Here is a 14,799-nt window from a genome sequence, read left to right on the forward strand (position 1 = left end):
AGTGCCCCTATTTTTTTTAAATCTTAATCATCACTTTATTTGTAATCCTACCTAGCATTTAGTGTGTCAAGTGGTGAAGGAAAGTCTAGATCAGAACTACTTCATGGCTGCTCGATCCTTCTATTCCCCACACATTCCTTTGACCATCTCTTTTACGTATTCTGTAGCAAGAGAAATGATGGTTTTTTCTGAACGTTTTGTGGAGAGAAATTGGCTGAAGGATGGGTTTCAAATCCATAGCTATACTTTTTACTGGTTTTGACTGACACAACTAGTCTTCAGACTCCAGACGGCTTATTTAACCTCTCTGAACCACTAGTTTTTTCATCTCTGTACAGGACTGGTAACCTCTGTAGAGGAGTCATCGTGTATACAAATGAGACGATTCTGTTGTGTAATAAGCAGTCCTTGAAGTGATACCACCTCGTGGGAAATGCACTATCTGGCCTCCTAATGTGCCTCTCTCTCTCCCTCTCTCTCTCTCGTTTCAGTTGCCTAAAATAGACTTTTTTGACTATTCTAAATTGGTTCCTCTTGACCAGCGTTGTTTCATCCAAGCTGCTGACCTCCTGATGGCCGACTTCAAAATGCTCAGCAGTCAGGATATCAAGTGGGCCCTGCATGAACTCAAAGGACACTATGCAATCACCCGAAAGGTGCTCTACTTGGTCTTCCTGGTGGGGTCACACCTCTTGACTACTTCTTCCCATGATAACAGAATGAAGAGTTCAGCTTGTGGAAATTGGGATGGTTTATGATGGCAAAGAGCTTAGGAGTTTGTCAGGGTGAAGATAAATAGACAAAGGTACTTGCTGATCAGGAGGAACCGAATGAAAAGAAATAATAGATTAGAAGCAGGGAAGTTCTGAGGGCACCTGGCTGGCTCAGTCAGTAGAGCATGTGACTCTTGAACTCAGAGTTGTGAGTTCACGCTCCACCTTGGGCATGGAGCCTACTTAAAAATAAAAAAAAGTTTCAAAAAAGCAGGGAGGTTCTGGTTTGCCCATGGAGGGTAATGAATATTATTGTAGAGGGCAAGATGACTGGGTATGAAAGGTGTGTTCTAGTGCCCTTCCTTGCTTTCCTGTCCAGCTAGGGGTAGGTCTGCTGGTGAATGTGGCCTCACCCTGAGTCTAGGCCCCTTCCCCCTTATATGGCCAAGAAGATCGAGGCAGCTGTCAACAAACTCCTCTAATTGTAGGTTAATCTTAGGTAAAATTACTGAGGGGAACACAGAGTTAGTGCTTTCTGTTTCTGAATCTCATTCCTCATGCCAAATAGGGAATGCTGTATTGTCATTGAAAAAATAAGGAGCTTCCCCCTCCCCCCAAAAAACCAGGGACCACAACTTAAGGCCCTCCTAGCATCAACGTTGCTCCAGGGGTTCCTGACACCCTTGCAGAACTCCCAGGGGGCCCAGATGTAAAGGGAAAGGGCAGCAGCACGAGGCAGCTCCTGTGGCCTGGGTATGATCCTGTTAGCAGTGTCCCTGCCACTGTCCTGGGACCAGTAGAAGGAATTGGCTAGCTGATGCTTCCCCTTGGTCATCCCACAGCCCACTCGTCATTTGGGTGAGAGGTTGTAGGATTCTGTGGCTCACCTCTTATTTGTATCTTCTTTACCCCTTTCCTTGTCTTTCTGGTCTGTCCGATTTTTCTATGCTGTCTGCTTGTTTTGGTGAGTAGTTGGAAAATTTACAGCGTTTTGAAGTGGGGTTGGGCTGGCCTGTTTGAATGAAAGTGGGGTGTTTAAGGGTATGTACTATTTGGCAGAAGCTAAAACCTGTTGCGTTCAAGTTAGAACTTCTCCCTGCTGTATGCAAATGGTGCCCAGGGATTCTGTCCTCTGGACAGTGATGCTCTTGTGGACTGGGTGTGGGAAACACACCCAGAGATGTGTTCTAATTATGGCCATAGCACATCTTCCCTGTGCCACTCCCCAGACGTGATGATAGCTTAGTCTCCTGCTATATATGTGTGTGTGTTCACTAAAGACAGTCACATTTCCCTGGATTTTTCTCTCTTTGTATTATAAACATCCAACATACATAAAATTAGAGATTGTCCTATCAACGAGCCCCTGCTTACCCATCACTCAGCTTCAGTAACTGTCAGCTCCTTCCTAGTTTTGTTTCATCCCACGTGACCCACTTCCCCCCTCCCTGTTTTGAAGCAAACTCCAAGAATTGTTTCATTTTCTTTAAATCCGTGACTATTTCACTGTTTACCTTTAAAAGATAGATTCTTTTTTGAAAAACAATCAAAATACCATTATCACACCTTCAAAAGTAACGTTATTAGATATCCACTCATTTTGTTCAAATTTCTCTGGATGTGTCAAAAACTTTTGGTCGTGTTGAGTTCCAAGTAAAATTCTTTCTTGCAGTTGGTTGATGGGTTACTTAAATCTCTTAATCTCTTAAGTTCTTTCTCCTCTTTCCCCCTTTACTATTCTTGCTGCTCATTTGTTGAAAAAAATTGGTTGTTTGTCTTATAGGTTTTGACAATCTAGATTTTGCTGACTGTACCCTGCGGTATCATTAACTGGTTCTTTGGTGCACTGTATTTCCTATAAATTCATAGTTAGATCTAGAATCTTTTTTTTTTTTTAAGATTTTATTTATTTGACAGAGAGAGACACAGCGAGAGAGGGAACACAAGCAGGGGGGAGTGGGAGAGGGAGAAGCAGGCTTCCCTCTGAGCAGGGAGCCCAATGCAGGGCTCGATCCCAGGACCCTGGGATCATGACCTGAGCTGAAGGCAGATGCCTAACAGCTGAGCCATCCAGGTGCCCTAGATCTAGAATCTTGATCAAACTCAGGTTTAATTTCTGTCCCCCCTTGAATTTTTATTCCATTTCTGCCAAATGGGTCTCTGACTTTGAGCCGTGTCTTGAACATGCAGAGCTTCAGTTCTCTCGGATGTTTTATGTGGCTAATAGGAGAATTAAGTGGGATACAGTGTAGGGTGAGCCCATCACAGTGCTTCCTGTGTATCAGGTTTCAGTAATGAGTTCCCTCCCTCTGCACTTCCTTCTCTGTGCAAAGGAACAGTTGTCAAGCCTCTGTATGTAGGAATTTCCCAGTGGCCCATCTTACAGTGTGATCTTAAGAGTCAGTCCTTAGAGTAACGTTACAAGAGCCTTCTCTCATGCAGCCTCCTTAGGTTCACAGTGCTGAATTACACGGGAGGGGCCTGTGACCCCAGGGCCTGCTCTGGTTTGTTCCCAGCCTGTGGTATGGAGGCCCAGGGTGCAGGAAGACTCTGCCCCCAGTGTGTGTGTGTGGTTGAAGATATTTTAGCTCAACTCTTTATGGACGTATCCTGTGTGTAGGTTTCTTGGAGACCACAGTGCAGCTGCAGTAATGTTTCTTCTGGTCGTTAGCTCTGTAGGGACAAAAGTGCTCTCAAAACTGAATAACTTCTAAACTGGAGGGAACAGATCATCCTTAAAACTCATGGCAGGAGTTAATTGTTAAAATGAATGTTGATTTTTATCAAAGTAATTTATGACCATAACTTTAAAAATCAATTAGTGCCAGAATGCTTATTTGTAATTTTTTACAAATTACAGGCTGAAGTCCCCTTCTTCACCCTCTTCCTCTGTTTTCCAGACACAACTTGATTCTTATTTGTTCTTTTTCTTTTTCTAGTACTTACCTCATTTATGAACACGTTTATGCTTGATTAGTTTTAGAAATCATCCATACAAACTCACCTTTTCAGTATACAGTTCTTGTTAAATCTGTTTTTAAAGTTTTTATTATCATGACTGTGGAAAAATGTTCACTGCTGCGGCAAGTAAGGTACTATGATAATGTCTCCTTTCTTGAATTTTCTATTTTTCTTGGAGTTAGAATTGGTTGCCTCCGTCTTTTCATTTCCTTGTTTCTTTTTGTTGCTTTGTTTTTTGATGCTGTGGCTGTCTTTTCATGGCTGACAACTCTAAACCGCTGTTTTAATCACAGTTCGCCTGTTGTCAAACCTGCCCATCAATCCTCAGTTCATTTTTTTCCCTTCCTCCTCCATACCTGTGTATAGCTGTCCGCTTGGGAGTTCCCTTTGCCTTTGGACAAAGCCTGATCCTCTGTGTTCTAGATCCTGACAACTTTCTCTGTCTTGGTTTACACACTCACACTTGGCTGATAGTTCCCCTGGGTTGAAAACTATTGCTCCGCCAAGTTTTTCCTCAGTAATCCTGCCACAGATAAAACTGTCCCTTTCCTTCAGACAGCATGTTGAGTGCCTGCTACAGGCCATGCACTGAGAGAGTCACAGTGAACAGTGGAAGGCTCCTTCCCTTGTGGAGCTTAATACTAGTGGACAGTGTCCTCTATTTTAATCACCCCTTAACTTCTGTTCCCTGACATGTGCTCATTTTGAGGGTCTCCACTCCCCAGCCTCCCTACGTTTCTCCCCTGTGTACTTTAATGATCACCTCTGTCTCCTTACAGGTGACAAGGTCTGCATTTTTGGACTTGACCTCCACCAGCGTCACAGAGGAGTCTGTGGCCACTCCTCAGCTTTTATTTCATCAAATACCCATTGTAGTATTTCTAGGTCATGCCTTAAAAGAATTTTGGCCATTGTCAAGATATCCTAAGAATCTTAGCAGACTGTATCCTTGGTTCTCAGAACCAGTACCTTGAATGGGGATTTGATTTGTGAATGTGAGCAAGCTGGAGGGAGAAATGCCAGATAAGTATAAAAGGAAAAAATATTTACAATATCTGTTGTTCCTGTATTCCTCCTGGTAGGTTTTTTGTTTGTTTTTTAAGATTTTATTCATATATTTGACAGAGAGAGACACAGCCAGAGAAGGAACACAAGCAGGGGGAGTGGGAGAGGGAGAAGCAGGCCTCCTATGGAGCAGGGAGCCTGATGCGGGGCTCGATCCCTGGGCTCATGACCTGAGCCGAAGGCAGATGCTTAACAGCTGAGCCACTCAGGTGCCCCCTTCCTGGTAGGTTTTTTTGAGTACTTAACTTTGTGATAACTATTGGCTAGACCCTGAAGACAGTGGCTTCTGTAGAACACAAATTAGCTTCCTTCTGAAGAGCTTTCAGTCTATTTGAGAAGATTAAAGGGGAAAAAAGATTAAAACGGTGTGATGAGTGTTAGAAAAGAGCAAATAAAAGTACATGAGAGCACCAGGAAAGAAACGAGGGTGTTATTTGAACAGGATCTTAAGGGAAAGATGTTTTCACTGGAGAAATGTTACGTGCAGAGGCAAAAAAAACAAGTTACCATGGTGCCTTTGGGTATGTAGGTGTGAATTATAGCTAGCAGTTCTTGAAAGGGAAGAACTCTGATTTATAATTGTATTTGGTCTATTTAACTAGATCTTTAGTTAATATTAAGATAAGGGATGGTTGTCGTAACTACTGAAGTAAGATTTTGCAGGCTCCTTTAATTTATCAGCAACATTTGTTTTAAGGTACACTTTTCTTGACAAGGGCCAGTATGGATTTTTTTCCTTCTAACTAGAAATAGTATTTAAATGGGACCAAGGTAATGACCTCATTTCATCTCCAGACAGGAGGGTGGTGTGGTTGAAGACCCAGTGGGCTGCCAGTTAACAAGCTCTGAGTTCACATTGCCATTTCATTAGTTGCTGATAAATGACATCTACCCTTTAATCATCACTTCATTTATAAAATTCAGGTTATCATAACGTGTCCTGGCTTTTTTCTTGGGTTTTTGCAAATAGCCCTAGTTCAAGGATGGAGTGTTTACCTTCTAGGTAGAACTTGGTAGAAATTAGTGGTTTTGCTGCGGAGTACAGACATATGACTTTTAAGATTGATACCTAAGGTTTGTGGGGAACACCTCGGATAGTCAGAACTCCAGAAAGAAGAAACAAAGCAAGGGAGGATGTTGATCGGGGAGATGGAGAGGTAGTAGGATGACTTCTGTTGGGCAGCTCTTGGTGGGTTTCCCTGAACCGCTCTGTGAGGACAAGGTGATGTCCTTCTCTGTAAGCCTCGCTTCCCTCTGCTATGAAAGAACCCCTTCCTCAGAGAGTTGCTGTGAGAATCCCATGACCGGAGGGGTTACCAGACCCACACAGAGTGCTTCACTCACAGAGGTGTATAAGCACATGGTGATTCCCTTCCTGTTCCCAAACCTGAGAGCTTTGGAAAGGAGGGGATAGAAGGTAGATGAAGATGGATAGATGATCTGTCCCTCTTCTTAGCTAAAATAGTTGTTCTGCCCTTCTTTCATTTTACCAGAGGGACACACAGCTGTTTTCCTAAGATAAACATTCAGAATGTGACTTAACTAGCAACATTCCTGTAACACATAGATATCCCTGTAACCTTTTATTATTCACCAAGAGTATGAAATGCAAACCATGCAGGTTGCCAAGGATACGCCCTGGGCTTTGGTCACCTTCTCTGTCTTCCAGAAGCCCATTGTCCAGTGGAGGGGATGACATGAAACAGAATCAAATAAGTGTATCATTACTGTTACCAGCATTTCAAAAGAAAAATGTAAGGTACTTGGAAAGAGTGTAGCGGGTGGACCGAGAGGCTCCAGGAGGGCTTCCCTGAGCAAGAGACATTTAACCACAAACCTGAGTGTTCTATAAGGAGGAGTTCAGTAAGGGGGAGTTTGGGGGTGTCCTTTCCTTGGATGAGGAATACTGTAGAAGAGCCAGTTTGGAGGGAAAGGATCATGAATTCAGCCTGGGAAGCATTGAGTTGCCAGCCTATTGAGTGAGGTTTGTGAGACATCCAAGTACAAAGAATTCATCTGGGTGCTTGAATGGCCAAAAGAGGTGGGATCGTGAGGGTCATCAGCACATGCAGGGTGACCTCCCCAGCTTGGACGAGGTAGGCACAGGGAGAGGTGAGGCTGCCTGGAGGCCTCCCAGCATGTAAAGACCAAGTGGAGGGAGGGTGGTGAGGAGCAGTGGGCAGAGAGGAGGTGGGACGCCAGAAGCGGGGAGCAGTCCGTGTTAGCAGTACTGCCAAGAGGCTAGGTAAGATGGGGACCAAAACATAGGGGCGGGGGTTGGCCTCCTGTTACCAAGTAGATAAGCTAGTGGAAAGATGGGTTTCGGTGCCTGATCGGAGGGAGTTGGGAAACGCACGCAAGGTGAGATGAGCAAACACGGACAGATGGCCCCTTTGATAGGTTCAGGCTGGAGTGTGGTGGCTGGTACCTGAAAGGGGGAGGTGGGTTTTTTTTTTTTTTTTTTTTTAAGATGGCAAAGACTTGAGCACATTGAAATGTCAATTGGAAAGATTTAAAAAAAGCTGAGGGTACAGAAGAAAAGGGATTATCACTGGCAAAGACTTTTGCCCTCCAGTGTGCTGTACAAAGAGGAGACGCAGGTGAAGCTGCAAGGAATATGGGAGTGTTGGTGGAAAGTGGTCCCAGAGGTATGCCATTTAGGGTGTGCCTGTAGAGTCTCAGTCACCAGCCATCTGTTAGGTGACCCACCCTGTATATAGCCAAGGACAGCTTGCACACTTGCTGTTTTCTTATGTTGCCCTTTGTCAGTAAGCATTCAGTTCTGCCCTTTCAGCAGTTTATGAAAGTCAGAAGGCAAAAATAATGCTGCAGCCTGTTTCTGGTAAGCTATGCAGGGGAGCTGGCTGAAATTGTGAGTCAGAATGAGATTTGGGGTTGCCTGCGTTTCCTGTATTCTTGTGTCCCATTTACAGCAGTAACTTCTCTGTTTCTCAATTTTTAGGCCTTTTCTGATGCCATTAAAAAATGGCAGGAGCTATCACCAGAAACCAGCGGAAAAAGAAAAAAGAGAAAAGAAATGAATCAGTATTCTTACATAGATTTCAAGTTTGAACAAGGTAATGGCCAACTTTGAGTTTTGCTGACTGTGTGAAGCGGCTGTGCGGAGCCCTCTCCTTCCCACACAGCCCGTAAAGGCCGCTGTGGCATGGCCACCCTGCCAGGCCAGCCCAAGGACTGGCTGCATGGCCTGCTTTGGGGACACATTCGTATGTTTAGGAAGTGACTGTGGTTGTCATCCTCCTTCTTTCTGCCTAGGGTATGCCGTGACCGGAACATTGTGTGCAGTGGCAAAGAACTCACATGTGGGGAAGTGTTTGGGGACACTCTCAAGCTGGGGGGTGGGGGGCTGGTCATGAAGGTTTGACAAGAATTAGCTTTATCTCTAGGAAAATTACCTAGGCCAGAGATTGATTGCTCACTGCAGAGGGATCGCTTGTGCACCTGAGAGAGTGACTTCTGCACAGGAAAAGCCAGCAGTTCCTAAACAGCCACTTATGTGCTGAACTGCCGAGAGCCCTTCCAGAGACGTTACTTTGGGTCTAACCCCCACCCCCAGGGTAAATGTGTTGAATTTTACATCACATTTGATCTGAGTTGCTTGTGTTTGGGAAAAGAGCCCACTGTAACTTTTCCTATAGATTATGTCATAAACAGGAATATTTTCCTTTTGTTTCCTCTTATCTTTCTCTTAAATCTGTACTTAGTTATGTAACTTTGTTTCAGGTCTGACTAAATGGAAAATCTAGGAGCTAACCATAGAGTTGGAAAGTTTTTGGGGGTTCTGAGCTCCTCAGGATCTAAAAGGAAACCCCTAGGTTCTGATTCCTGAGGTCCCTGAACTAGTCTGTGGTGCAGTGCTCTCCTGTCATGACATTCTCACAGGTCTGCCAAAGAATGAGAAAGTGGGGGCAGTGTGTAGGTGGTTCTTTATTCAGCTAAATTTATCCAGTCTAGACTCAACATCCCAAGTACATAGTCGATCCATATTTGTTTCTGTCAGTGGTAGAGAAAAGAAAGTACCACTTTGCAAGATGGTCCACTCCCTTGTTGGTCAGCTCTATCTCTTAGAAACTTCTTTTATATCAGGTCAAAATGCACCTTCCTGAAATTTCTTGCCATGGGTATAGTTCTTGTCTCTGAAAAGACTTGGAATCTGTCTGTTGCTGCTTTGTCTTTCTGACTGCCCTTCTCTGTGTGTCTCCTCTAGCTTGTCAGAATCTGTTTGAAAGTCTGGTTGGACAGAATACTCCAGATGAGTCTGCTGTGTAGAGACAACACACATCATTAATATTTACGGCTAACAGATACACTTAACCTTCCTTGACAGCAGTTTACAAGTATAGATAGTCTGAGAGTCCATCTATCTGCTCCAGGAATCTAATTTTCCCCTTTTCAGCCATTTTTCTATCCTAGCACCACTATATGGGTTATACGTTGCTTGGCTCAAAGAGGGAGTCAGGATTCTCCCTCCACTGTCCTTTTTATGGTTTTATGAGCTGACCAGTAGACAGTCTTCTCCTGAAGAGCCTGGGTAGAATCTGGATGTAAACTGAACATCAATAAAAAATACAACATACTATCTTGCAAAGCTGACCAAGACAAAAGAAGACACAAATTACCAGTATCAGGAGTTTTCACCCTTTATAGGGGATCTCACCATAGACCCTACAAACAGCTAATGCAGAATACTGTGAACAGCTTTACACACATAAATTTGACAACTTAAATGAAATAGACCAATTCTTCAAAGAAAAGACAAAATACCAAGACTTACCCATGTTTAAATAGATAATTTAGATAGCCCTGTAGCTCTCAAGGAAATTGAATTCATAATTTTAAGTCTCCCAGAAAAGAAATCTCCAGCCTCCTTTGGTTTCACTGAAAAATTCTTCTAAAAATGTTTAGAAAAATTAACGCTAATTCTACATAGTAGCTTCCAGAAAATAAAAGAGTAGGAAGCACTTTCCAGCTCATTTTATGAAGTCAGTATTAATCCAGGTAACAAAAGCAGACAAAGACAGCACAAAAAACTATAGACCAATATCCCTCATGAATAGGCATGCAAAATTCGTTAACAAAATACCAGCAAATAGAAGTTAGCAATATATAAAAAAAATTCTGTGCCATGATCAAGTCAGGTGTATTCCAGGGGTGCAAGGCTAGTTTAATATTTTGAAGAACAATCTGTATAATCCACCATATTAACAGGTTGAAGAAGGAATATTACGTGACCATGTTGATTGATGCGGAAAAGGCATTTAACAATATTTAACACCTAGTCAGGTTTAAAATTCAGAAAATTAGGAACTTGAGAGGAGCTTCTTCAACTTGATAATATCTACAAGAAAACCTAAAGCTAATACTCTATTTAATGGTGAATCCTTTCCCCCTAAATCAGGAATGGGGGAAGGAGGTCTTCTGTTTACTGCTGTTCAACATGAATTGAAAGTTATAGCCAATGAGGAGACTCCAAGGAATCTACCGAAAATACATCTTCTAGAGTCATTGAGTGTCATTGCAAGGTATAAGGTCAACCTACAAAAACCGATAATATTTCTATATACTGGCAATGAGCATGTGGAAATCAAAGTATAATACTATTTGTAACTATTCCCCCTCCATTAAATACTTGGTTTAAATCCAACAAAACATGTATTAAGACTTGTGATAAAAACTAGAAAACACTCAAGAAAGAAACCAAAGGTGCAAGTCAGTGGAGACCTGTTTTGTGATCATAGGCAGGAAGGCTGAACGTCGTAAGGATGTCAGTCCTCCCCGAATTGATATACAGATCCCAGCAAAGCTTTTTGGTAGCTACAGGCAGGTTTGTCCTAGAATTTCTATGGAAAGACGGTACTGGAGTAGCCAGAATAACTGCTGAAGAGAATTAAGTGGGAGAAGGATCAGGAACCAGGTAAATACTGATAAAGCCAGAAGATGTTATGAAGAAGAGACTTCAGACAGTGAATAGAAGATCTTGGGTGGAATTAGCAGTTTTCTATAAAATAGAAATTACCAAATCCACAGAAATAAAAAAGCTGAACAGGCCAATTACATGGTCTGATATTTTATCATTCTGTTATCTTTTACTCTAAATGTTACTTATTGTAGATTTAGGTATACTACTTTTTCAGCTTTTGTATATGAAAGGTTTCAAAGTAAAAAGTTTAAAAAACCTTCATAAGACACATGTGTACCTACCAGAATGGCCACAATTACAAGCTGACGGTACAGGTGATAAGGACGTGGCACGACACACTGCCAGTGGAGGGAGCGTGTAAATTGGCACAACTGCTTTGCAGAACTGGCACTATTTTCTAAAGCTGCAGATATGCCTATCTATGATCCAGCACTTCCCCTCCCTCATGTATGCTCTGCTGAATTGCAGACACATTGAGCAATAGTAACCCACAACTCTAAACCCAGCTGTCCTCAGTGGAATGAATAATAAAGTGTGGTATATTCACACAGTGCAGTACTGCCAGGATAGGAGGGACCTTCCATTTGGAGCATAACAAGGAAAAAGAAAACATTAAACTTAAAATATGTGCATGATAAGTTAGGGAATGGTAAGGGGCTGAATTTTCCTGCATGTAGAGTACGTTATCGGAGTTAGAAACGTACTGTTTGGGGGGTCTGTGGGGGACTGGGCCACAGGAGCCTGGAAGGGATGCCCTGGATTCCTCGCAACAGTTGTCTGCATGATCTTGCATTGTCACATGTCTTCTAGGTGACATAAAAATAGAAAAGAGGATGTTCTTTCTGGAAAATAAGCGGCGACATTGTAGGTCGTACGACCGGCGTGCCCTTCTTCCAGCTGTGCAGCAAGAGCAGGAGTTCTATGAGCAGAAAATCAAAGAAATGGCAGAGGTAGGAGGACGGGTTTGGGGTGTGTTTCTGGCATTCTGGTTTGCTCTTAGGACTTAGTATAAAACTATCTTTTAAGATTTACATTTTCTTTGAAGCAGTTGGTTTGAATAAACTAACACACTTATAAAGCTTTCTAAAAAACAGAACTGGGTTTTGTAAGGATATTGACTAAAGTTCACCATTTTATAAATCAGATTTATGTTAGAGAATTTTAATTGGAGCTTAGTGAACATATGTATTTCACCTCCCTCAGCCTCTGGTAACGAAGAACAACCAGAGAGAGATCCCAGTTAGCTCTTCAGTTCTTCCAGATAAACTGTCAAGTGTGCAAGACAACCTGAATGTTTATGTACTGGTGGTTTACTACATATTTTCTAGACCAGTGGCTCTCAATTTGACCCATGACCCCCTGAGTTCCCAAGACTCTTTAGGAGGTCGGTGAAGGCAGATCTCTTACCCTGATGATGAGACATTATATTTGCCTGTTTCACTTTGTTGAATCTGTTCTGACAAAACAACAGCAGTGGTACCTCAGCATAAATCAAGTCGGTGGCACCTTTCTTCACCACCATGCACCCACATTTGAGAAAGAAGTCCATGTTACCTAAAAATGCCTTTGATGAGGGGCGCTTGGGCGGCTCAGTTGGTGAAGGTCTTGACTCCTGATTTCAGCTCAGGTCATGATCTCAGGGTCTTGAGATTGAGCCCCATGTCCAGCTCTGCACTGGGCCCTCTCCCCCCACCTCCCCTGCATGCATGCCTGTGCTCGCTTGCTCTCAAAAAAATAAGTAATAAAAAATAAATAATGCCTTCAACGAAACAGTAAAATTTATTCATTTTATCAAATTTTGACCCTTGAGCATGTTAAGTTTTCGCTGCTCTGTGTGACAACGTGAGAAGTCCACACAAAGTGCTCCTGCCGCATCCTGACTGTGATGATGTCCCAAGAAGCACTTGTGCCTTTGAGTTGCAAGCTGCCAAATGAGGCACTTCCCCCCGCAAAGAACACTATTTTTACTTGAAAAAATGCTGACAGAAAAATTGATTATTCAGGAGTAGGCATTGGGCAGACATCATATCAAAAATCAAGTGATTATTTGTGACCAATGATAAAACTCTAGATCTCAAGCAGAAATTGTAAGTTTGATTCATCTGTCACAGTTACTTCTCATCTGTTACATGAAAGCCTGTTGGTGTAGCTTGCACTTTAATGGATCTTCCACACATGCGTGATTTTAGCCTCTAAAACACGATAATTTGTGAGTTATGTAGGTCTTCCAGATGTTGGCACATGGTACAGTATCAGACCGTTGCAGTCATTAATTTCTCATCAGAAAAGTGTTAAAAGTGTTGGCGAAATGCTTCTTTGTAGTCCTTGTCTTCGTCCACATTGTTACGTGTCTGGCCAGTGTTACCTCGTTCAGATCATTGCCTCTGTCCTGGTCTCAGTTGTTCTTGACGACACCCCTCCTTTCTGGCACACAAGGTGACCCAGGTTCAACCTCTGCTTTTCTTGACCTGAACCTGGAGTCACCCGCCTCTCCAGTGCACCTTATTTTCTTTTAGTGGGAATTCATACTGAGGCTGCTATTTCAAATTTGGTTTACAGGGGTTTTTTACTTCTTTCATTTTATGTTTGTACTTCTTTCCTCTTATGCTGAAAATCTTGATTCTACATAGTATTAATATAATGACTTGTTTTCTTTGTCCTATATTATATACTTAATATTTCTAAAACAGCAGTCCATATTATTACCAATAAGGGTGGCTCAGTCGTTGGGCATCTGACTTCGGCTCGGGTCATGATCCCAGGGTCCTGGGATCGAGCCCCGCTTTGCAGGGAGCCTGCTTCTCCCTCTCCTACTCCCTCTGCTTGTGTTCCCTCTCTCGCTGTGTTTCTGTCTGTCAGATAGATGGAATCTTAAAAAAAAAAAAAAAAGGTTACTGAATACAGTCTAAGATTTATTGATAACTTTCTTGTCAGATTATATCAGATTAGGAATATGAAATCAAAATACTAAAAAGTCACTTGGAATAAGTGTGTGGTTATGCCATTAACCTGATAAACAATGAAGTTTTGATATGATAAATGATAAACAAGTTTATAAATTTTGAGGTATTGGTTTTTGGGTTTTTGTTCTAAGATTTATTTATTTGAGAGAGTGTGCCAGCAGGGGGAGGGGCCGAGGGAGAGGGAGACAGAATCTCAAGCAGACTCCCTGCCGAGCATGACTCTGGCTGGATCCCAGGACCCTGAGATCATGACCTAAGCCGAAATCAAGAGCTGGACACCTAACCAACTGAGCCACCCAGGCGTTACTTGGTTTTTGGTTTTTAATTTTTTTTTTTAAGTTTATTTAAGTAATCTGTATACCCAGTGTAGGGTCAAACTCATGACCCCAAGATCAAGAGCCACAGGCTCTTCCGACTGAGCCAGCCAGGTGCCCCTCTCTATAACCCTTGTTAATAGTCTTGACTGTCTTTCCTAATTTTATGTAAAAGTAAATATATCGGGGGGGGTTGTTGGGGTGTTTTTGGTTTTGCCTGTCTTTCTTGCCTGAAAGGTAGCACATTTTTCTGCCCCTTGCTTTTACTTTTATTTTTTTTTTAAGATTTTATTTATTTATTTGACAGAGCGAGAGAGCACAAGCAGGGGGAACAGTAGAGGAAGAGGGAGAAGCAGGCCCCCCCCCTCCAAGCAGAGAGCCCGATGCGGGACTCGATCCCAGGACCCTGGGATTATGACCCAAGCCGAAGGCAGACGCCCAACCATCTGAGCCACCCAGACGCCCCTGCCCCTTGCTTTTAAACTTAGCAGTGCATCCTGATGATCACTCTTAAGCAAACCAAAGGTTTTTCTTTCCTTTTAAAACTACCTAGTGTGCCATTGTCTGCAGTAGCAGTGTTGATTCAGTTATTCTCTTTAATGGACATCCAAGGTCGCTTCCATTGTTTTTTGCTATTATAAATAGTGCCATGACATTAAATAACCTTGAGCATCCTATATTTCCTATTTCTGCCCCAGAGTATCTTAAGAATACATTCCTATATGTGCTTTGGATGAATCAGAGTATCTAAATACTTAGGTACCGTGTTATATAATGCCAAGTTTCTTTTTTTTTTTTTAAAGATTTATTCATTTATTTTGAGAGAGTGAGAGACAGAGACA

The 14,799-nt window shown here is 42.5% G+C and overlaps 1 protein-coding gene across 7 annotated transcripts in view; it reads left to right on the plus strand.

The window, feature by feature from the left end:
* Positions 1 to 14,799, plus strand: part of RNF216 (ring finger protein 216) — a 153,556-nt gene that overhangs the window by 44,904 nt on the left and 93,853 nt on the right. For all 7 annotated transcript variants that reach the window (XM_025863598.2, XM_025863602.2, XM_025863599.2 and 4 more), the window contains 3 exons: positions 492 to 656; positions 7,702 to 7,816; positions 11,491 to 11,630. In XM_025863598.2, the coding sequence (XP_025719383.1) occupies positions 492 to 656; positions 7,702 to 7,816; positions 11,491 to 11,630 (420 nt within the window). The remainder of the gene's footprint in view (positions 1 to 491; positions 657 to 7,701; positions 7,817 to 11,490; positions 11,631 to 14,799) is intronic.

Source organism: Callorhinus ursinus, unplaced genomic scaffold (assembly GCF_003265705.2).
Source record: "Callorhinus ursinus isolate GAN/ISIS: 27379988/994484 unplaced genomic scaffold, GSC_fseal_2.0 scaffold70, whole genome shotgun sequence".
Taxonomy (NCBI): Eukaryota; Metazoa; Chordata; class Mammalia; order Carnivora; family Otariidae; genus Callorhinus; species Callorhinus ursinus.